General features: G+C 57.4%; 8 protein-coding genes across 8 annotated transcripts; 4 read left to right on the forward strand and 4 right to left on the reverse strand.

Moving 5' to 3' along the window:
- The first annotated feature begins 1,211 nt into the window (after nt 1–1,211).
- On the forward strand, nt 1,212–4,295 carry C8Q71DRAFT_44026 (uncharacterized protein). The gene is made up of 5 exons (XM_047918561.1): nt 1,212–1,963; nt 2,021–2,459; nt 2,512–3,313; nt 3,376–3,650; nt 3,718–4,295. The coding sequence occupies exons 1-5, from the start codon at nt 1,349–1,351 to the stop codon at nt 4,023–4,025; spliced, it is 2,439 nt and encodes an 812-aa protein (XP_047778720.1). The 5' UTR covers nt 1,212–1,348; the 3' UTR covers nt 4,026–4,295.
- A 125-nt stretch (nt 4,296–4,420) lies between these two features.
- On the reverse strand, nt 4,421–6,422 carry C8Q71DRAFT_43993 (uncharacterized protein). The gene is made up of 4 exons (XM_047918557.1): nt 5,840–6,422; nt 5,608–5,772; nt 5,166–5,557; nt 4,421–5,104 (listed from the first exon to the last, which is right to left on the reverse strand). The coding sequence occupies exons 1-4, from the start codon at nt 6,144–6,146 to the stop codon at nt 4,565–4,567; spliced, it is 1,404 nt and encodes a 467-aa protein (XP_047778721.1). The 5' UTR covers nt 6,147–6,422; the 3' UTR covers nt 4,421–4,564.
- C8Q71DRAFT_45186 (uncharacterized protein) lies at nt 6,280–8,949 on the reverse strand. The gene is made up of 6 exons (XM_047918624.1): nt 8,510–8,949; nt 8,379–8,441; nt 7,934–8,323; nt 7,689–7,877; nt 6,813–7,635; nt 6,280–6,753 (listed from the first exon to the last, which is right to left on the reverse strand). Exons 1-6 carry the CDS (start codon nt 8,671–8,673, stop codon nt 6,700–6,702), a joined length of 1,683 nt encoding a protein of 560 aa, XP_047778722.1. The 5' UTR covers nt 8,674–8,949; the 3' UTR covers nt 6,280–6,699.
- Nucleotides 8,950–9,976: 1,027 nt separating this feature from the next.
- Nucleotides 9,977–11,495, reverse strand: C8Q71DRAFT_45044 (ras-domain-containing protein). The gene is made up of 9 exons (XM_047918616.1): nt 11,319–11,495; nt 11,239–11,265; nt 11,124–11,177; nt 10,978–11,060; nt 10,891–10,922; nt 10,762–10,824; nt 10,552–10,706; nt 10,177–10,500; nt 9,977–10,126 (listed from the first exon to the last, which is right to left on the reverse strand). The coding sequence occupies exons 1-8, from the start codon at nt 11,368–11,370 to the stop codon at nt 10,241–10,243; spliced, it is 726 nt and encodes a 241-aa protein (XP_047778723.1). The 5' UTR covers nt 11,371–11,495; the 3' UTR covers nt 9,977–10,126; nt 10,177–10,240.
- A 136-nt stretch (nt 11,496–11,631) lies between these two features.
- C8Q71DRAFT_857722 (putative serine dehydratase domain-containing protein) lies at nt 11,632–13,150 on the reverse strand (the record flags this gene model as incomplete). The annotated part of the gene is made up of 5 exons (XM_047927433.1): nt 11,632–12,062; nt 12,113–12,453; nt 12,505–12,701; nt 12,751–12,879; nt 12,932–13,150. 5 exons carry the CDS (start codon nt 13,148–13,150, stop codon nt 11,632–11,634), a joined length of 1,317 nt encoding a protein of 438 aa, XP_047778724.1.
- Nucleotides 13,151–13,191: 41 nt separating this feature from the next.
- On the forward strand, nt 13,192–15,055 carry C8Q71DRAFT_758163 (lipase/ esterase). Its single transcript, XM_047923723.1, has 6 exons — nt 13,192–13,717; nt 13,770–13,829; nt 13,889–14,051; nt 14,123–14,538; nt 14,593–14,895; nt 14,979–15,055. The coding sequence occupies exons 1-5, from the start codon at nt 13,426–13,428 to the stop codon at nt 14,640–14,642; spliced, it is 981 nt and encodes a 326-aa protein (XP_047778725.1). The 5' UTR covers nt 13,192–13,425; the 3' UTR covers nt 14,643–14,895; nt 14,979–15,055.
- Nucleotides 15,056–15,105: 50 nt separating this feature from the next.
- On the forward strand, nt 15,106–16,942 carry C8Q71DRAFT_44205 (lipase/ esterase). The gene is made up of 5 exons (XM_047918571.1): nt 15,106–15,584; nt 15,641–15,700; nt 15,755–15,917; nt 15,980–16,395; nt 16,526–16,942. The coding sequence occupies exons 1-5, from the start codon at nt 15,296–15,298 to the stop codon at nt 16,648–16,650; spliced, it is 1,053 nt and encodes a 350-aa protein (XP_047778726.1). The 5' UTR covers nt 15,106–15,295; the 3' UTR covers nt 16,651–16,942.
- Nucleotides 16,943–19,750, forward strand: C8Q71DRAFT_45171 (NAD-dependent aldehyde dehydrogenase). The gene is made up of 17 exons (XM_047918623.1): nt 16,943–17,089; nt 17,197–17,386; nt 17,485–17,648; nt 17,703–17,895; nt 17,955–18,104; nt 18,167–18,191; nt 18,254–18,265; nt 18,320–18,387; nt 18,446–18,452; nt 18,501–18,589; nt 18,646–18,719; nt 18,775–18,978; nt 19,054–19,128; nt 19,186–19,241; nt 19,305–19,364; nt 19,426–19,464; nt 19,515–19,750. Exons 2-17 carry the CDS (start codon nt 17,342–17,344, stop codon nt 19,631–19,633), a joined length of 1,380 nt encoding a protein of 459 aa, XP_047778727.1. The 5' UTR covers nt 16,943–17,089; nt 17,197–17,341; the 3' UTR covers nt 19,634–19,750.
- Nucleotides 19,751–19,867: the final 117 nt, after the last annotated feature.

Below are 19,867 nucleotides of genomic sequence, written 5' to 3' on the forward strand. Positions count from 1 at the left end.
GTTCTCAAGAGTGCAACGTTTCGACTTTCGACGGTGGCTTCGTAGTAAGCATAGTTGTTCATGCGTGCTATTCGTTGTAGCGCCGGGAACAGAAGTCATACTCGCAGTGACGATCGACTTGCTCACCGCATTTGCCTTTAAGGATCCGCAGTGTGCAAGGAGATATCATCCTTGCTCCATCGACCGACCCGCTCCGCAAGCGTACACATTCGCACGTACTGCGGAAATAGCCCGCAGGTGTGTAAGGCGTTGGTAATGCATGGCGAAGTCGATGCAGATTAGCCTGTGTGTGAGAAGGGAATATAAGCGAGAGGGGATCGAGAGAGGCCCGGCGGAGTGGGTCTGCGCTACGCTCAGCTGTGCAGCGGTTAGTGTGCTGTTCGATCCGACTGCGCGCGGGGTTAGTGACACGGTTCCGTCGTGGTTGTTGACGAGACTGGGCGCACGACGTACCATGCAGTGTAGTACGCCTGATGGTCGTCGGGAGCGCAGTATTCAGCGATTCGAGGCTGGCAGATCCGAGCAGGGACTCGGAGGCGCAGCGCCGGTCACAAATGGAGACGTTGTCTCAGCGTTGCCTGGCGTTGTATGTAGCATCGGTCGGCCAGCTGCAGCATGGCCCGAGTGTTGATGCAGATGGACCTGGAACAGAGGCAGTTTAGATATTTAATTGAGTGCACCGTGTGCGGATCAAGGCGGTGGTGGGCTTTGTATGATCGTCGATTGCACGGTACGCCGTGCAAGGAACAGGCCCTCGAGGCTGGTCACGCTGGCCTCGAGGAGCGCGATAGGTACGACGGAGCCGTTGAGGTTGACATGCAAATTCCGAGAAAGCTTGCGGCCGACGTTGCGACGTTCCTGACACGATGAGGCAGTGATGGCTGGGCAGGTCGACAGCGGGCGGACATGCTGCACAGTATTTTTTGGTATGTTAGTAGAGTGCTACGTGGAGGCGGCATGGAACGAATAAGCGGACATAAATGCAGGGCAGTAAAGGAGAATTGGGGAGAGAGCGGTGCGCGGAGGAATGGCGGGAGAAGGGAATTTGCGGGCGGTGGCTGCGGAGAGACATAAGGAAGGGCAGCCATCGGGGCGAAGGCAGACGGCTGAACGGGCCCGCAGAGCGACGACGGCCAAGCGACGGCGCATCTCCCTCTCTCTCCTCCTCCTACATACCTCTCCGCTGCACGGCTGCCCCGACGTCCAGCGTGCACACTGCAGCGCTCGGCTTCCTGGGGCGTCCGCGTCCCCTGCAGTATAATACCCCTTCCGCTTCGCCCACTGCCCTTTGACGACAGCATCATACACCCCAGTTACTCTCGCACCACGCTCCTTCTCAGTGCTGGCCATGTCCTTCCCCTTCGGCCCCCTCGGCGGCTCCTCCACACGCCCCCGCATCCAGCTCGAGCACGTCCCGTCCACCCCGCCCCCGCTCGACGAGTATGACGAAAATGCCTCGGAGGACTGCGACCAGGACGCCCGCTCGCCTCTCTCCAGCTCCCACCTCCACCCCAACCACCTCTCCGCCCGCAGCCCCTACCCCGCCTCCGCCCCGCCCTCTCCGGACCTCTCAGCGCAGTCTGCCCACCGCCCCTCCAGCCGCTCGCTGCTCTACTCCCAGGGCGGTAGCTATGGCGGTGGATACCCTCATTCGCCCTATTCCACAGCATCGAACACGCCCCTGCCCTCGCGCACGCCGTCCCCCGTTCCCCTGTACTTCTCGGGCGCGTCGTCCTGCAGCTCCGAGAGCGATAGCGACCTTGACGACGGGCCATATTCTCGTAGTTCGGTAAGCAGCAGCTCGCGTCAGTCCAGCTGGCGAGAAGAGCAGCGCCGATGGTGGATCATGGGTGCGGTACGGAGGCGTCGTCGGCGAGAGCGGATGGGAGGGTGGAGGGCAATGAAACGAGGGCTCCGGTTGCTCATACGACATCCATTCTTTCCCAAGACGCCTGTTACCATTGTATGTCCTCCACACCCTCGCAACTGCAACGTGCCCACTGACTGACCACATGCGCAGCTACTCACCCTCGTTCTGCTCACCATCTTCGGCGTCTCCCTCACCTTCCTCATCATCTACATACTCAACCCCGACAAGGAGCCGCTTCCCTGGCGCGGGTACTGCACCATCCCGCAGCTATCCACAAGCCCACCATCACTAACGCTCCCGACGACGGCGCAGTTCCCGCACCCGCTGCCGGAGAACTTCACGCTTCCGACGTTCCCGCCCGCAGATTTCGACGACCTCTCGCCTGCGGGCGTGTTCGTGGGCGTCTTCTCAATGGACAATGCGGTGGAGCGAAGGATGCTCATCCGGTCCTCATGGGCGAACCATCAGCGCAGTCGAGATGGTGCAGGTGAGGGAGATGGTGGCGTCGGTACTTCACGGACAATCGTGCGTTTCATTCTGGGCGAGCCGCGGAACGAGTGGAAGCGGCGAATACGGCTAGAGATGGACAGTGCGTACTCCGAGAAACTCCACTGACTGCAGGCGCTCATCTACGGTTGCAGTGTACAACGATATGATCATCTTGCCGATATCGGAGAACATGAACAATGGCAAGACGTACGAGTACTTCCACTGGGCCGCGCGAAATGCATGGGTACCTCCACTGTACCACGACAACTTCGCGCACTTCCCCGAGGGCCTCTCGTACACGAACGCGACTGCGTGGTTCGCCACCATCCCCGCGACCCACGACCCGCTCGCCGCCCGTCAGGACTACGCGAGCGGGAACCCGATGAAGTGGGTCCGCCCAGACTACGTGGTGAAGACAGACGACGACTCGTTCGTCATGCTTGCGGAGCTGGAGGCGAGGTTGCGGGTAGAGCTGCACCGCGATCCACAAGAGGTGAGGTTGCAGAACGGCGCGGTCACGAACGAGTCGTTCGCGTCCGGCAACGGCTCCTCGTCTCGCCCCGCTGCCGGCTCTTCTGGTTCCGACTCGCGACTAGGCTCCTCTGGTACCTCCGCCTCCAAAGCGATGCACGCACTCGTCACGCCCACCTCGACCTACGCCCCGCTGCCGCCGTCATCTTCTGCGCCCGCGCCCGTGCCCCCATCGCCCGCCGACGCGGACCCGCTCATCTTCTGGGGCTATCTCGTGAAGAACCGGTTCATGGCGGGCGAGCTGTACGCGCTGTCGTGGGCGCTCGTGGACTGGATCGCGAGCGACGCGCAGGTCGCGGAGATGCGCAAGGGCGCAGAGGACAAGCAGACGAGCAAGTGGATGCGCCTCCACCCGCGCGCGGACGAGGTCCGGTGGGTGAGCGAGCGGTGCTGGATATACGACCACCCGAGGGCGGGCACGGTGTGAGTCGCTAATCATGGTTGTATCAGCACTGGCTGCAGTGAGCTAACGGGTTCTCGTGCAGGTACTCGCACGGCTTCTTGTTCCCCTCGGAGATGAAGCGCGTGCAGACGGAGGTCATGAAGGACATCGCGCGCGCGGTGCCCGAGGAGGTCGCCGCGCAGAAGGCGGGCTCGATCCTTTCGCCGTTCGGACCGAACGCGCCCGTGCCCCCGACGTGGTCGCGCTCGACGGTGTCCAAGTTCGGCCAGCGGTACAGCCCGCCGTTGCCGTACCTTGGCCAGCAGACGAGCATCGAGGCGCTTGTGGAGGGGAGCGAGATGTCCCAGCTGACTGAATGTGTGTCCCAGTCTTTCCTTTCAGCCGTTCCTTGCGTGGATGCTGACATGTCTGGTGTTTCTCGTAGCGAGCGGCCTGAACCCTTGGACAGTATGGCTACGACGCGAGGGCCGGAATACGCGTTACGACCACCAGCGCGTCGGGGGCACCGTGGTCGTGCACTTCATCAAGAAGAACATGTGGTTCCTCGAGACCGCCGCTGCGTTCCTCCTGGGCGACGACGTTACCGATGCGGAGCGCGGGTACCACTGGCACGACGGACAGTACGTCGGGCCCGCCGGCGAGCGCATGCAGAGCCAGACCTCGGCGACGCTGACGGACCAGCATCCGATCCAGACGAACAACATCCGGAAGCTGCACAACCGGAGACGATAGCCTTCGCTGGCTTTGTGGATGTTGTCCTTTCTCTGGTCTTTCGCTGTGACGCCGCCCCTCCTAGCTCTAGCGGCACCACCCGTGTGCATTGTAGGGACGCGACATGGTACTTGTATTGCGATGTGTACGTATGTACACATGTACGCGCACCCTCTCGGGCGGACTTTCCCGTACGTCGCTGTCGAGTATCGCTCCACCTACCCTCACCCTGCATTTCCTCTCGTAATCACACATGGATTCTCTCGCTTTGAATTTGAATAACTAAGTACTAAGCCGCAGTGTACCTTAGAAGGATACCTTCATTGTTCATACACACAACACGCTATTCCTTTGCTTTGACTCACTCTGCTTGCACTTGCGTTCTCCTTGGACGTTTCGATAAGGCTCGCTGGGTGGTCCACAGTGCGCGGTGTAGGAAGAGTACAATTGACCCATCAAGAATTGTGCTCTGGCAGTACCCAACCAGATAGAACCCTACGCATCTCTGAGCGAGCCGACTAAAACACAACTACAGCAATTACAGCAGGTCAGTCAATAAATCAGAATTGTCCGTGCGGGCGGTATCCATCCAACATCATCGCCGCGCTGGTCGTCTCATCCGGCTCCTTCAGAGGGACGGTAGACTTCAGTCGACCCGTGACCGCTCTCCGGATCGTCTTCTCCCACTGCTGGAACCACTCGCCCTCTCTGAGGCCGACGATCCTGGCGGTTCCCGTCCTAGTATAAACCACGCGCGAATCGCTTGCGGCTGTCCCGGGGAAGGGCGGCGGAGGCTCTGAGGAGGGGTCGACGAGCCGCCATGACTTGAGGGCGTACGCACCACCGCAGACCTCCCACCGCCCGCCGCCTCTGCGGCCGAACCGCTTGTAGAGATAGATGAAGGGGTAGATGAAGAGCAGGATGAGGACGAGCTTGATCCATTTGTTAGAGAGCATGCGGGAGAACTGGCTGTCGGGCCGCACGCAGATCTTGGAGTTAGAGGACTTGAACTCGACAGTGAGTTTGCCTGTGTAGTAGGTCGACTTGATGGCTGCTTCGATGGCTAGTTGCAGGTTGACGAGGTGCCAGCCGTAGACGACCTATGGCCCGGGGGCATTCAAGTGTTAGTTACGCGCGCCTCAACTGAATGTGAACACATACATTCTCGTATGTGAACTCCTTGAGCAACTTGTCACTAGCACAGTACTCGTCCGCCCACTGTCTCAACGTCTGCGACGACTTCAGCACCCTCGTATGCTGGACATCCGCGCCCGTATGACCAGGCCCGCTCTCACATTCCAGCGACGCCCATGGGGGGAGTCCCCTATCCCGCCGCTCTTGCCGTCTAGCTTTCCCCATCTTAACCTGGGTCCTAGACGCATGTCTACGCTCACGCTGCTGGACGATGCCCTCTAGGTCGCCCGCATGCGCGAACTCGCCCGTCTCGACTTCGCGGTACATCTTCCCCCTGTACGCGGGCTCCTCGTCCGGCACGCTCCAATGCACGGGGCCGGAGGATATGTGCTGCCCGATGTCGATGGGGAAGTCGAAGTCTGGGAGGGTTATGGGTGTACGCGGTTGAGGACTCGGCAGGAATACGTACCGACTATGTTCTCCGTGTAATGCTCATGGTGGGTGCGGTACTGTCCGTCGTTGACTCTTCGGGACACCATGCGTGTTCGCGACTCGGTGTGCACACCGCGCAAGTGCACGTAGAACGTCGGCGGTGTCTCCGCATGCGACAACAGGAAACGGTACAGTGCCTCACCTGCACAGGACGTCCGCTAGTCAATACCACGCTCCTCAGGCTACGCAGCACCTAAGTAGGGACTCACCGTCTTCGTTGAGATGTTTGTCATGCGAGATTATGCTGTCCCCAGACACGAAGAACTCAGCCTGGTACGGCGTAAACGGAGGGGGCTCCTCGCCCCCTGGAGGCACAAAGACGTCTGAGTCCGCAAGGTTGCCATTGTAGTAGCTGTAGGGGTTCTTGACCGCCGTGCTTGGCCCTGCTCCCGCCGCCAGACTCTCCTGGAAGCTGGGTGGCGGAGCCTCCTCGGGCACTTGCACATGAGAGGACGAGCCAATGAGCGGCTCAGTGGCTGGGTCCGCCTTCTTCTTGTCGTCGTCCGGGATGATCATGAGCTTGTGTGTTCAGCGGGATCAGGTTGCAGACGGCGGTGACCGTATGTCAACAGTCAGATAGTAAGGGTCGGCTTGTAACTTATCAAGCACGGTCGCCGGCGCTGGCCTGTCTCACTGCCATCAGTGTCTGCGCTCAACTTCAGCCGCAGTAGCAGCGAATATAACTGTAGTACTTGCATCCCGACGTCGACTGCACCGGCCGGCATCGCTTTTGCGCAGACCGCAGCGAGCCTGCACAATGTGAGCAAACGACGTCAATGTACTAAGTATGCATTCCAGCAGAGCTTTAGATACGCTACAACGCGGGTGCGAGAAGAGTCCGGCCGGAAAGCTAATGGCTACGTATACGGAATCTGTCTAGGTACTGTCCATGGATCGTCAACAAATCGTACGCATGCGTAGTAACTCAACACCCGACACCGTTCGCGAGACAGAGCACATGTCCGAGCTCGCGCACGGTGCGGCCAAAGCAAAATGATAGACGTGAAGAAAACGAAGGAGGTCCGCACAGGAAGTCCTTGAGTAGCTATGCAACAAGAATGTTTTGCGCTCATTCTCGGCGTGTCGTTTCGCGCGAAAGGTTTGCACCGTCAGGATTCCGCACCTATGGAGAGTAGAAACAACACATCAGCAATGTCCAAACATACAGATACCCGAACGCACCTCAAGAGCAGGTTTAGACGTCCTCGGGTCTTCAATCGGAGCTTCCTCCGCCATAGAATAAACCGACGACGTCGTCGAGTCCCTCACACCCGCGCCCGGCTCCGGCGCCTCCTCACTCGCCGCGCGACTCGCATCCGCCAGCCTCTTCGGGTTCCTCGGCGGCGGCGCGAGCAGGTCGCCCGACGAGCCCTCGTTCAACGCGGGGGTCGTCGGCTCGCTCCGCCCGCGGTCGCGGGTGTAGCCCAGCAGGAGGTCGTGGCTGCTCGCGCTGCCCTGTGTGCGGTGGCCGAACCCGGAGCTGCTGTCGCTGCGCGAGCTGTAGCTGTGGCCATGCCCAGGGTGCGCGGCGGTAAATGCTCCCGGCGGCGGGCTGCTCGTGCGCGCGGGCGCGTACCCATCTCGGCGCGGGAAGCCTAGGGTCGCTGGGGGTGGCGGGTGGATCGTGCCATAGGCTGCATATGGGTCGAAGTCGGTTGCCCGTACGTCTGTGGGCTCGGGTCCGGCGGCAGGGTCGTCCATGTAGGCTGAAGGAGGCCGGCCCGTCGTCAGAGGCAAGGACGACGTCGTGTCGGCGAACGGATTCGAAGCGGATGCAGGCCGCGAATTGCGTTGCGACATATTCGCGGCGCCTTCCATGTCGCCATCCAGCGGGCGGCGGTTGAGGCCAGCTGCTGCGAGGGCCGAGGCGACTGTTGTGTCGTGCTCTAGTCTGCGAGTGCGGCGACGTCGGCGAATACAGAAGAACAAGAAAAGCAAGATCGACGCGGCGGCCAGACCGACGATCAGGAAGACACCGGCAACGGCACCCTTGTTATTGAAGAACCTGGGGTAAACAAGTCAGCTTATATGTTTCTCTGCTATGTCAGGATGGCCTACTGTGAGCTGCTACCCTGACTGCTGTCCCCCTGCGTAAGCGGAGTCGGATTTGCAACGACGACAGTCACATAGCTCGCCCCATTGCTACCGCTAACCATGGAGGTCTCGGTGACAAACGGCGGAGCGGTTGTTACCGTCCTCCCGACACTATTCGTCGTGGTTACATATATCGTCGACCTAGCTGTAGTACTAAAGAGAGCGGCTAAAATCAGCCTCAACACTCATGCAGTTGATTTCATACGCACGCTGCGGTGACCGTCTGACTACTCGAGCTAGGACCCCCACTCGATGGCGACTGAGAGGAAGTGCTTGTGCTTGTGACCGTCTCCGTGACAGAGCTGTCCGAGCTAGTGACCGTCTGAGTTGTCGTATCCGTAGACGAGGAACTCGAGGACGGATTGGTGCTAGACGAACTGGACGTCGACGTATCCTGACTAGACGAAGTAGTGGTAGTGATCTGCGAAGAGGAAGTGTCCCGGTCACTGGTTGTAGTGCTGGTCGACTGCTCGCTACTTGAGGAGGAACTACTGCTTTCCTGGCTAGTTGACGAGCTCGCGGACGTAGTCTGCGAGGTGGAAGATGTCGACGACTGCGTCACCGCCGAAGACGGCGAGCTTGTCGTCGCGCGACTAGCCCTAATGACAAGATCATGTATAAGCCTCACGCAAGGATGTACAAGATGAAACTGACGCTGAAGCGACAGAAGACATGGCAGAGGAGGACCCGGGATTGGATTCCGAGGCGGTGGCTGCGCTAAGGACAGACGAACCCCACTATCACTGCGACTGCGGCAGGACAGGCATCATCAATGGAACACTTACGAGGTAGTAGCAGATGCCGATGAGCTCATAGACGAGTCGGTGGCCGATCTTGCCGAGTTTGACGTCGACGTTGCGGCGGTGGTGGACGCTTGCGTGGAGGAACGCGGCGAGGACTGCGCGGCAGAGGACGTGGGAGTGCTGGCCGACAACCCAGCAGAGGACATAGAACGGGAGCTAACAAAAGAAGTAGTCGAGTCCGTGAGAGTTTGCGAGGACGTTGATGTGGGTGATAGCGTGTCCGAGCTCGTAAGGGAAGCCGAGGAGGAGGTCGCGGTCGCGGACGGGGAGGTCGTTGGAGCAGTATCAGAGCCTGACGCTGATGAACCTGGGCAAAATGAAAGGAGGGCAATTCAGTATGCCGGACTGCAGAGCGGCCACTAGACGGACGGAAAATGGCTAGATTATGCGCGTGCGCGGGCCGTGCCACTGACAAGAGCCCCTGGAGGGAGTAAGAGGTCAGAAGGACGCGCGGCCGAGTAGAGGATGACTACAACTCACGGAAGGGTTTTCGTCCTGGGCTAGGAGGTCAAGGCTGGACGAGACAAACCGGGGCGACACGAGGCGAAATGCGGCGACGGCCAGGGCGACCCGGGCGATGAAATCATAGTGGGGACGGGGTGCTCACCTGTGATGGAGGAACTAACACTGGATGTCTGTCTTCTGTCGTGAATAAGGACATGAGCCATGGCCTAGAGAGGCGACATGGAGGAGAGGAAGGAGGGGGACATGGGGGAAATAATAACGGGCCCGATAGCTGGCGCACAGCGTGTCTGCCAGAGTTATCGACGCCTCCGCTCTTTCTCGCGCCCTACCATGCGGGCGCCACACCTTCGGTCCGCGACGCGTCCGTGCCCATCTCAACGGCGCGTCTCCTCATTTCCGTCCTGCTCATCCTCTCCCTGCCGTGCTCTGCAGCCCATTTTCGAGTCTCGGACGTGTACAACGCTCTTCGGCTGCACAAAGCAGAGAACTGATGTCTCCGTGCGTTGGTGGCAGCGCCTCAGCCGTGCGTGACTGTGCCGGCAACGTGCTGCCTCTGAGTCTATATACCGGCGACCTGGAACGTTCCTGGCGCGACTTCGAACTTCATTGCATCTGCTTCGTTGCCCGCTGCGTAGCCTGATATCTCCGTCCTTCCGAAGCACTGCCCGCGCTACGGTGATAAGTATCCTGCTGCGCATAGCAGCCTCAGTGCTGCATCGAGTTGCTCCTGCACCTCTCTTCCTACTTACCAACTCGTTATATTCCTCCATGACATCGGCAATGACGAGGACGAGGAGATACAGTGCCTTCTCACACCCGTTGAGCTACTATGCAGCGCGCACGGGCGACCATCTCGAAGTCGAGGCTCGAAATTCCCATAGCGCGTACGTACCTATGACGTTAACGCTCCATCGCTGACCGCAGTAGAAAATCCACTAGTGTCCATTGCTAAGCTCATACAAATGGTGAGATACATCCGGAGATTAGGAAAGAATAATTATAGGCAAAGAGACGAGTCTGTATACCTAACGGGCAGTCTAGTAGCATGCGAGATGAGGAAGTTGGCGCGGCGTCGTAGTCGGTCGTGGCGAGGCGAGAGCGATGCGTCAGAATCGTGAGATGTAGAACAATATACTGTCAAGGGGCATCAGCGATCCGCGCATCGGAAATACCAGGCCACTGACATATACGTCGTCCAGATGCCCAATAAGCCAGGAGTCATTCATTACGTTGCAATGCGGCAGTGGGTCAGCAACACCTGCTGGTGATACCAGGAAGTCGAAGCTTGACGGTGCTCTTCCTTCGCGTGTGGCTGAGGCTGCCAAAGCTCAGCCGACCAGAGCTGTTCACCCTCCGCAGCGCACGGTCGCCGTAGCTGACACCGCTCCCGGCTTTGTCTGGGTCGAGTTGGCCCGATTCTATGGCGAGCAATATTGACCGCGCGCAAAGGAGGAATGGCGCCTCGACGTTATCTCCTGTCAACGAAGATGCCTCGAGGAAATGCACGTCTGACACTCTGGGTTAACGTTAGGCATTATGGCAAGGCGAGGCGCACGCACTATTCTCAGCCGCCCACCGACTCGCCTCTGCCCATTCTACTTCGCGTTCCTCTTCTCTATCTGACTTGTTGCCTACGAGAACAGTGACGAGGTGTGGGCTTGCCAGCGCGCGCGCATCCGCAAGCCATCTCGAGAGGTTCTGGAACGACGCGCGGCTACTCGTCGCGGTCAGTAACGGTCGCGTGCATAATCCTTCTGGCCACGACGTACCTCGTAATGTCGTAGACCAGTATAGCACCCGCTGCTCCTCGGTAGTAGCTTCGCGTAACAGATCTGCGTCACAAGAAGTTCCTCGATGTTCAGCTGGACGTCACGCGAGACGAGCTGTGCAAGCCTGACCTAAACCTCTCCTGCCCTGCCGTGTCCCACAACTGGTCATATGGTCAAACGAAGATCCACAGAGATACGGGGATGGCACATCCGTACCTGCAGCTTGATGCGCTTCTCGCCCAGCCGAATCGTCCGGCTCGAGAACTCCACGCCAATGGTATGTTGCGAGTGGTCCTTGACTTGCAACGCGGTTGATGTCAGTATCCACACGGCGATCCAACAGGCAAAGACGCAGCACGTACATGTATTGTGCACGAATTGGTGCAAGAGACATGACTTCCCCGTAGCGGCCTCGCCTTCGCCAAGTAGCGACAACCTCAGCTTTCGAGTAGAGCTGAGCCCAAGGGACAGACATACCGATAACGATGTACTTCATAAGAAAGTCTAGCACGGAATCTCCCTCAGCGACCGCTCATGCGACACAGCGACGTGCTAACCATAAGTTTCCATAAGCTCCGTGGCATCTCCATCGTAGCCGTCGAGCGACATCGCGGGGGAAGTGGTAGAGTAGCAGAGGTGGAGAGGAGGACGCGTGCGGTGAGATGGTCCGAACGACTTGTGGGCCGTGGCTCGGAGTCGGTTGGGCGCTTAGAGGAGGCGCGAAACACGTGCTGGACGCGTCGACCCGAACAACTCGTCTCCAACTTGCTCTCGACACACATCATCACTGCTCAAAGCCACCACATCCATCTCGCAAACTTCACTACTTCTTTAAACCGGTATACGTACACTTCTCGTATTCTACGCACTTTACCAGCCCTTCCAAGGCACCCACACGTCCTCGACGACCTCGCCCTTACTGTCCGCGTCCGAGTCCACCACATAGTACCATGGGTACGCCGCCAAAATCAAACACGCGTGCTGTCCAACGATCTCAATCATGTCTCCCACCTTCACCTTGTCCTCCTCCCGCTCTACCAGGCCAGTCTGCGTCAGCACGCCATGCTCCTGCGATAACCGGCCGAGACTCCACGGTTTTCCGAGCACCTCGCCGAAGCCAGGCTTGAGGCCAGTGTCCTTGCTCATGGCAATAGCGCCGGCGTCGCAGAGTGCTTCGTCGGTACCGTCCTTACCGCGTCCGGGATAATACGATACGACGGTTGAGACGACGCGTTGCGCCACGCGTCTCTGGTCGACAAGGCTGGTGTTTACCTGCTGCAAGTCGAGGAGCGGGTAGTTTCCTTCAGCCAGGTCAGAATTGTTCGCGAACAATTCTCACTGCTGTACGCACCTGCATGTATCTCGAGTATGCCGTTCAGGTGAGCCTTGATTTGTGCTCTGGCCTCTGCCGTCGCGACGTGTGCGGAAGGCGTGGACCCCACCGCAAGAACGAACGGCTTGGACGGGCCTGTCAGCTCTGGGTTGCTCTTTAGGAACTCAAGCGCAACTCCTGCTGCCGCGTTTACTGCATCAAGCTCCGTGGACAGATGGGACGATGCCTCAGACACGGACTTCGATCCGTAAGACTTCGACCCATGGGTGTAGAAGCCATGCACCGAGATAGCTGGCGAGGAGAAGATGGACTTCAGTAGCTCTTGGAAGACTGGAGTGTTGGCCTTCAAACCCGCTCGTCTATGTCGGCTTCGTGATCAACGGCAAGCACTGAAACGGGAGAGCGCGCACTTCGAACCACAGTCCACCTTCACGAAGACGGACCATCGCCGAGGTTGCGCTCGAGACTGCTCGAATGTCTCCAAGAACTTGATCTGCTCCGGATGGTCGATCAGCAGACGTACGATCGCGCCGAAGGGCGCTATCACATCCCACAGCGACGAGAGGTCCTCGACTTTGTTGAGGGCTACAGGGAGCCCATACAGAATCTGTCGTAGACGGTCAGCACGACATCATCTGTAGGTGCCGTGTACTCACGTCTTTGACAGTGCCATCAGCGACAAGCCCAGCCTGGACCACGCCATGGGCCTCCATCAAGGTGGACACGACGATCGCGTCAGTCTTGTCCGCGCTGCTAATCAATTGCATCCGTGTCCCCTCCGCTGTCTGGCCTACTTTAGTTACCGCAACGCCGAAGTCTAGTCCTGCTCGCTCTCACCTTGTGCGACTTGACATGTGCCCTGAATACATCGCCCCATTGCTTCGCGTTCTCGTGCATCAGCTCGCAGTTCCTCCTGAACACCGCGCGATCCACAACCAGGGCGGGCGTCCTAAGCGCATCGAGAGGGTTGCCCTTGTACGCTGCAACGAGCTTTTCTTTATCTGGGCCGCCGACCAGATCGAACGGTGTCGCTGTTTGGAGTACGTTTGCGCTCATGGCTGGGGTGGTACTCAGTGTGCGGTACGGGGGATGGGCGATAGCATCGAGGCAGATCGAGGCGCGCTGCTCGGCGAGCATCCGATATCGCGGTCACGTGGATGCCGTATACGCGTCTCCACGCTTGCGGCTCTCCGTCGAAATCCACCGCGCCTTCGCGTGCTCACGCGTGTCAATGCAGCCCGCTCCCGTGCTCTTTCTGATGTCAGCTCGCATGAGAGGGCAATGAGAGGGCAATACGACAGCTCTTCGCAGTCCCCTCACCTGGACCCGTCATGGCCGGTTTGGAACGCAAAGTTCATCAGCCCATTCACCCGGATGTGCTGCCCAAGCTCGACCCTGAGTTCGCCGCTTTCTGGAATGCTACTGATGCGTACAACACTCCGCTAGAGCTTCGTCCTTGGGATCCTGCATGCCGCCATGGACCCCACGTACTCGGCGGATCGGAGCCTCTACAGGTCGGCGAGGTGGAGGACATAGACCTTGGCAAATTCAACGTGCGGGTCTTTACGCCGGAGGGCACCGCCCCAGAGCAAGGGTGGCCCGTTTTCATCTACTTTCACGGAGGTGACACTTTTGCATGTTGCCCTTCCCTACTCATGCTAACGGCCCTGCGCAGGCGGTTGGACCTTGGGTAATATAACAACTAACAATGCCTTCGCAACTAACGTGTGCAAGCGTGAGGGCCGATGCTTATATCTGACAGCCGACGTAACGTCCTCACATAACACATCGCAGGTGCGAACTGTGTGGTTGTCTCCGTTAACTACCGTCTCGCTCCCGAGGACCCGTATCCTGCGGCTGTTGAGGACGCCGTAGAAGCGCTGCAATGGGTCTATCGTGAGGGTAAAGCTCGACTCAATGCAGATTTGTCGAGGCTTGCGGTTGGCGGATCATCCAGGTGCGTTCTCTCCCCGCCCCCCGCGCTACTTATCGTGCAGGCTGAGGTCCCATTACTTTGACGTCTGACAGCGGAAGCAACCTCGCCGCGATTCTTGCGCACAAGGCTGTTCAATTCGAGCCTCCCATTCCCCTTATATCCCAGCTGCTTGTCGTTCCGGTCATTGATAACACCGCATCACCCACGGGTGTTCCATACAAATCCTGGGCAGAGAATGCGAACACTGTCCAGCTGACACCTGCATTCATGCTGTGGTTCCGCGACAACTACCTTCCGAACGTGGCCGACCGTGCGGCATGGGAAAGCTCGCCTATTTATGCCCCGGAAGCCTCGTTCAGGAAGCTGCCGAAGGCGTGCGTCCAGGTGATGGAGCTTGATATTTTGCGCGACGAGGGAATTGCGTACGCGGAGAAGTTGAAGGATCATGGAGTTGAAGCTGAAGTCATACTTTACAAGACGGCTCCTCATCCGATCTTATCTATGGACGGTATGTTCTTCACCGGCCTCTGAAGCTCGCACTCCGGCTGATGAACGTCTGCAGGGTATGAAAGACAGTTCAACATTGGAAGACTTACTGATGTGTGCGCTTAGGGTCCTGGAACTCGGCCGGCGCTGTGTCGACGATGCTGTTCAGGCAGTAGCGCAAGCTTTCGGCACGATATGAAATAGCTGGCAACAGAGAACAACTGTCACCTGTAATTGCGTAATACGCGTGTTGAATCATGGCGCCACGAATATCACCTTCAGCCCACAATAGAAGCCCGCAGTGCCAACGAAGGCGGTACAGTTGATGTACGCACGGCGGACCAGTCGAAGCCAATACGATGCTCGACCTTGCAAACGTCCTGCGAGTATGTGAAACACGGAAAATTCAGCGTGTGCCATAGCCAGCCAGAAATCGCGGCTCATTGTCTGATATGATACTCACCATGATAGCTGCGCGCTGGATGATACACAACGTGTCGCAGTGTATAGTTTCGCGGACGACGCAGTGAGCACTGAGCAAGTCGCGCGACGCGACGCGACGTTCTGTCGGGATCACATGATGGACGCGTGCCGCGGCTCCCCGCGTCCTACTGCTTTGGTCTCTCACAAGTCTCTCACATATTGTCTGGCAAAGTTCACATTCAGGCTTCTCTACAGTATCGGGAACCTCGTGCTACTGCTCGCGAGCACTGGCATGTAACAGATATGAGGTGCTCCTACATGCGCTATCTCCACCTGGCACCGTATCACACTGCACCATGACTGAAGGCGAACGCAAGCTCTACCAGCCTGTTCACCCCGAAACTCTTGCCAAGCTTGACCCTGAGTTTGCGTCCTTTTGGACTGCTCATCATGCCCATGTTATCCCACTGGAACAACAATCTTGGAACCCTGCGTGCCGGAATGTCCATGTCATTGGTGCCTCGGAGCCCCCGAAGGTGGGCAAGATCGAGGACGTACAACTGGATAACTTCGATGTCCGTGTATTCACCCCGGAGGGAGACGCTCCAGAGAGAGGCTGGCCTGTGTTCGTCTATTTTCACGGAGGTAAGCAATGTCATCTCAGCCTCGAGACTATTTGATGACAAGTGAGGCGTGTTCAGGCGGTTGGACGCTAGGTACAATCGCAACTGGCAACGCATTCGCCGCAAATGCGTGCAAGCGTGCGTAATTGCTTGTCAGATGATTGGGGAGACGACTGACTCGGGCTTACACAGGTGCGAATTGCGTAGTGGTATCAGTGAACTATCGTCTTGCTCCTGAGAACCCATATCCCGCCGCCGTCGAAGATTCAGTCGAAGCGCTACACTGGGTGTATAAGCATGGCAAGTCTCGCCTGAACGCAGACGTAGCGAAGATAGCGGTCGGCGGCTCATCCAGGTACCGTCTTTTCTCTGTTTGGCTAGTTCCAGTCCGCTGATAGACGGCCAACTCTCCTTTAGTGGCGGTAACCTAGCAGCAGTGCTTGCTCTCGAGGCTGCTCAGGCGGAGCCTCCCATTCCGCTTGTTCTGCAACTACTGATTGTTCCAGTCATTGACAACACCGCGTCTCCCTCGGGTGTGCCCTTCGGGTCGTGGGCGGAGAACAAGAATACCGTGCAGTTGACGCCAGCGCGCATGCTCTGGTTCCGCGACCAATACCTGCCGAACCAGGCTGATCGCGCAGCTTGGAGGAGCTCGCCCATCTTTGCCCCTGATGAGGTGTTCTCGAGGTTGCCGAAGGCGTGCGTGATGGTTATGGAGCTCGATATCCTCAGGGACGAGGGCGTTGTGTACGCAGAGAAGATGAAGCGTGCTGGGGTCGAAGTAGAAGTGAAGTTGTACAAAGCTGCACCTCACCCGATCATCTCGTTGGATGGTGAGTTCCCTGCAACTGCCTCGTTCGGCTTGCCTTAACGTCTTGACATCAACCCTGACGTTGTTCGTCGAACAGGGTAAGTTCGTGCTCGTTGTCGCGACCGTCCAGCGACTGACTGATGTGGCTTTAGCGTCCTGCAAATCGGCAAACGTGCAGTCGCAGATGCCATCGAGGCACTGGCGCAGGCTTTCGGCACAGTGTAGAAGGTGTTATCCACCTGTCATGCAATGTATGGTTCGTAAGGTCAGCTGCTAGTGTTTCATGATGTATCTCATACAGTACACACCGATGGACGGTTGTATGATCTATCTCCGTATGTCATTCTCAGTTCGGGAAGTCACACTTCCCGCGACGGATCGCCAATCAGGATGATACCATACAACCATCATGCATACGATCTATGTGGCACGCGATTTCAACCTGACCTTTGACGGCTAGAATTTTGAATCCGGATGCAGCAACGGCGTCAACTCGGCGTACTACTAATTTCGGGGGCCTTTATCTACGCCGTACGTCGCGTAGCGAATATAGACCACTCGGACGCCGAGGGTCCACCTTGAGGCCGCGACGACAGTCAGCGTGGTCTTCTCCCGACTACGCAAGCATACCCTTAGAGCCCAGCGCGCTGTGCGACATCAATTCCTTTGTCAACGTTCGACAAGCGGGGCACGCTCAAGTAATGCTCTGTGCTCAGGTGCGTGACGCAGTCTGTATGCGTAGTAAGTTACCCTTGACGGTAGCTTCGAGTACTACTGTGCTCGCGACCACCGAGTCTAGACATGACACTGATGTCGCACTTAGGATATTTCGGTGGGCAAGTGGAGCCCGGTATGCCCGAGTCTGTGTGATCGGGCTCGGGAGCCGCGTCTCGACGTTTGACACAATCACACCACCGTTTGTGTAGGCTCTTGTGCTACCCAAAACCACGTCACTGTAGTCTGCAGTCATGGCCGATACACTCCCCTTCACTCCAATCGACGAGATCCCAAAGGTAAGCTCTACTAAGATAAATCATAGTCTATCGCGCGCTCCGGACTAACAATGTAACATGTGGGGTACGGGATCGTCGCTGATACGTGTCATATGCAGATTCACCGCGAGCTGGGCGAGGTCTTCCAAACGGGCAAAACGCGGTCCATAGCGTTCCGCAAACAACAGCTTCTCCAGCTCTGCTACCTCTTGCAGGATAACACCGAGCGCTTTCAAGAAGCGCTCTTCTCAGACCTGGGCCGGCCCCGAGAGGAGGCAGCTTAGTAGGTGTCAGGAGTATGATCAGTTGTTTTCCGCGTCCTCACGTCTCTGTGCAGTCTTGAACTTATTGGCACGCTGTTGGAGGTAAAGGACGCACACGACAAAGTCAACAAGTGGGCGAAGACCAAGAAGTCGCCCTTCCATTTTCTGTGGGGGACATTGTCACCGCAAACGAGGAAGGAACCGAAGGGTACCGTGCTCATCATCAGCCCGTTCAATTATCCGATATGGTTGACATTATGTCCGGTGGTGCGTCGACGACGTCCAAATTGTCCTAGCCTGACCCGAGCTTCTGATTCACTTGGTAGTCTTCAGCCATAGCAGCTGGTAATGTTGTCCTGCTCAAGCCATCGGAATTATCGCCTGCGACTGCTGCGCTCCTGACGGAGCTGATACCCAAGTACCTCGACCCCGACCTGGTTCGCGTAGTCAATGGTGGTGTTCCCGAGACTACGAAGGTATCGTGGTCTTGATTCAGAATGGCTACATACTTACTGTCTTAACGGCGCTATGTGTGTAGATCCTTGAGCTTCCGTTCGACCATAGTGAGTCTAGGCGAAGTGATGCTCAGCGCTTTATGCCTCATAATTTGGACAATACGGTGCAGTCTTGTATACAGGTGCGAAGCCCAAGACATTCGAAGAATCGTACTGAACGTCTCCCCTCTTCACAGGGAATAATCGCGTCGCGAAGATTGTTTCCGCCGCCGCCGCACAGCACCTTACGCCCGTAACTCTGGAGGTATGCTTCTAGCAAAAATCATACTGTGAGGTGACATTGCTCATTAGAACCACATCAGCTTGGAGGTAAACCATAAGGCGGTGGAAAATATCAATTATGCTAACGTTTGCTAGGGAAGAGTCCTTGCGTCATCGACCCGAAGTGTAACGCCAAAGTTGCGGCGAAGAGGATCATGTGGGGCAAGCTATTGAATTGCGGTCAGGTATACTTGGGCAGAACCGTAGCCGATATATGCACTGATGCGCGGTGGATATCAAGCTATGTCTCGCACCGGACTACATCCTTGTCCCAGAGTCCTTTCAAGACGAGTTCGTGGAGGCTCTCGTGAACGCGTACGTTAAGAATATGGTAGTGTTGACCCTTGATATCTGCTTATACTTCACCTAGATACCACGAATTGCATCCCACCGATCCCAAGACCTCGGGAATGGTTGGGAAGATTGTGAACGAACGTCATATGAAGCGCTTGAAACAACTGTTGAATGACACTAAAGGAGAGATAGTGTTCGGCGGAGAGGTGGACATGGCAGCCAAGTACATCGCGCCTACGTTGATCAGGGATGTAACGCGTGACGATGCGCTCATGAGCGAGTATGTTTTCGTGTGCAGTGTGCGAGGTCGGGGTGACCACGGTTGGCTCGGATGCTGAAAGGTTTTGACTCACAGGGAAATTTTCGGTCCATTGCTTCCTGTGGTGCCTGTCAAAGACGTCGAGGAAGCGATCGCTATCGTGAATAGCATGTGCGGGAGATACTTATGTTTTTGCTCGGTGTCATGGTTGCTCATCGACTATGTCAGGGATCATGCCCTCAATCTGTATATCTTCTCTGATGATCGTGCATTCAAGGACAAGGGTGAGTCCTGTACATAGTATGCCGCTTTCAAACTTTGCGATAGCTGATTGCATGGTTCGGAAGTACTGAATAGGACGAGGAGTGGTACGGCATCGATGAACGAAGTCGTTCTCCATGTCATAGGTATGTTCGGATTCGTCAAGTGGCCACAAACGCCGGGCGGCGCACTGACAAGCTGCACCAGCGAATGACGCGCCGTTTGGAGGCGTAGGCGGCAGTGGTCGTGAGTAAGGACGCGGTACCCTTGTTTTCCGGTTTTGACTTGTCTGGCAGATGGATACACAACCGGTAAAGCGGGTTTTGACACGTTCACTCACTTCCGATGTACGGTCGACCACCCTGCTTGGTACGTCGACAGCTGCTGCCGCGCATCTGTCCCAGTCACACATTGATTCATCGTCATTCCTCAGGGTTGAACACACTCCCCTGTCATCACGATATACGCCGTACAACGTGAGTCTGCGTGATGCGCATCCTGAGGCTGTATATGACCTGCTGACTGATTCTGCACGATAGGCAAAGAAGATTGCGTGGCTGATCTCCATGATGCGGCCGCGTCTACCTCCGCGCGACGGACGTGGTAGTATCGTCAACAAGTTTACCTGTGCGCTCGCCGTTGGCTTAGT

This window comes from Rhodofomes roseus (genome assembly GCF_022264815.1).
Source record: "Rhodofomes roseus strain CIRM-BRFM 1785 chromosome Unknown C8Q71scaffold_10, whole genome shotgun sequence".
NCBI classification, from domain to species: Eukaryota; Fungi; Basidiomycota; class Agaricomycetes; order Polyporales; family Fomitopsidaceae; genus Rhodofomes; species Rhodofomes roseus.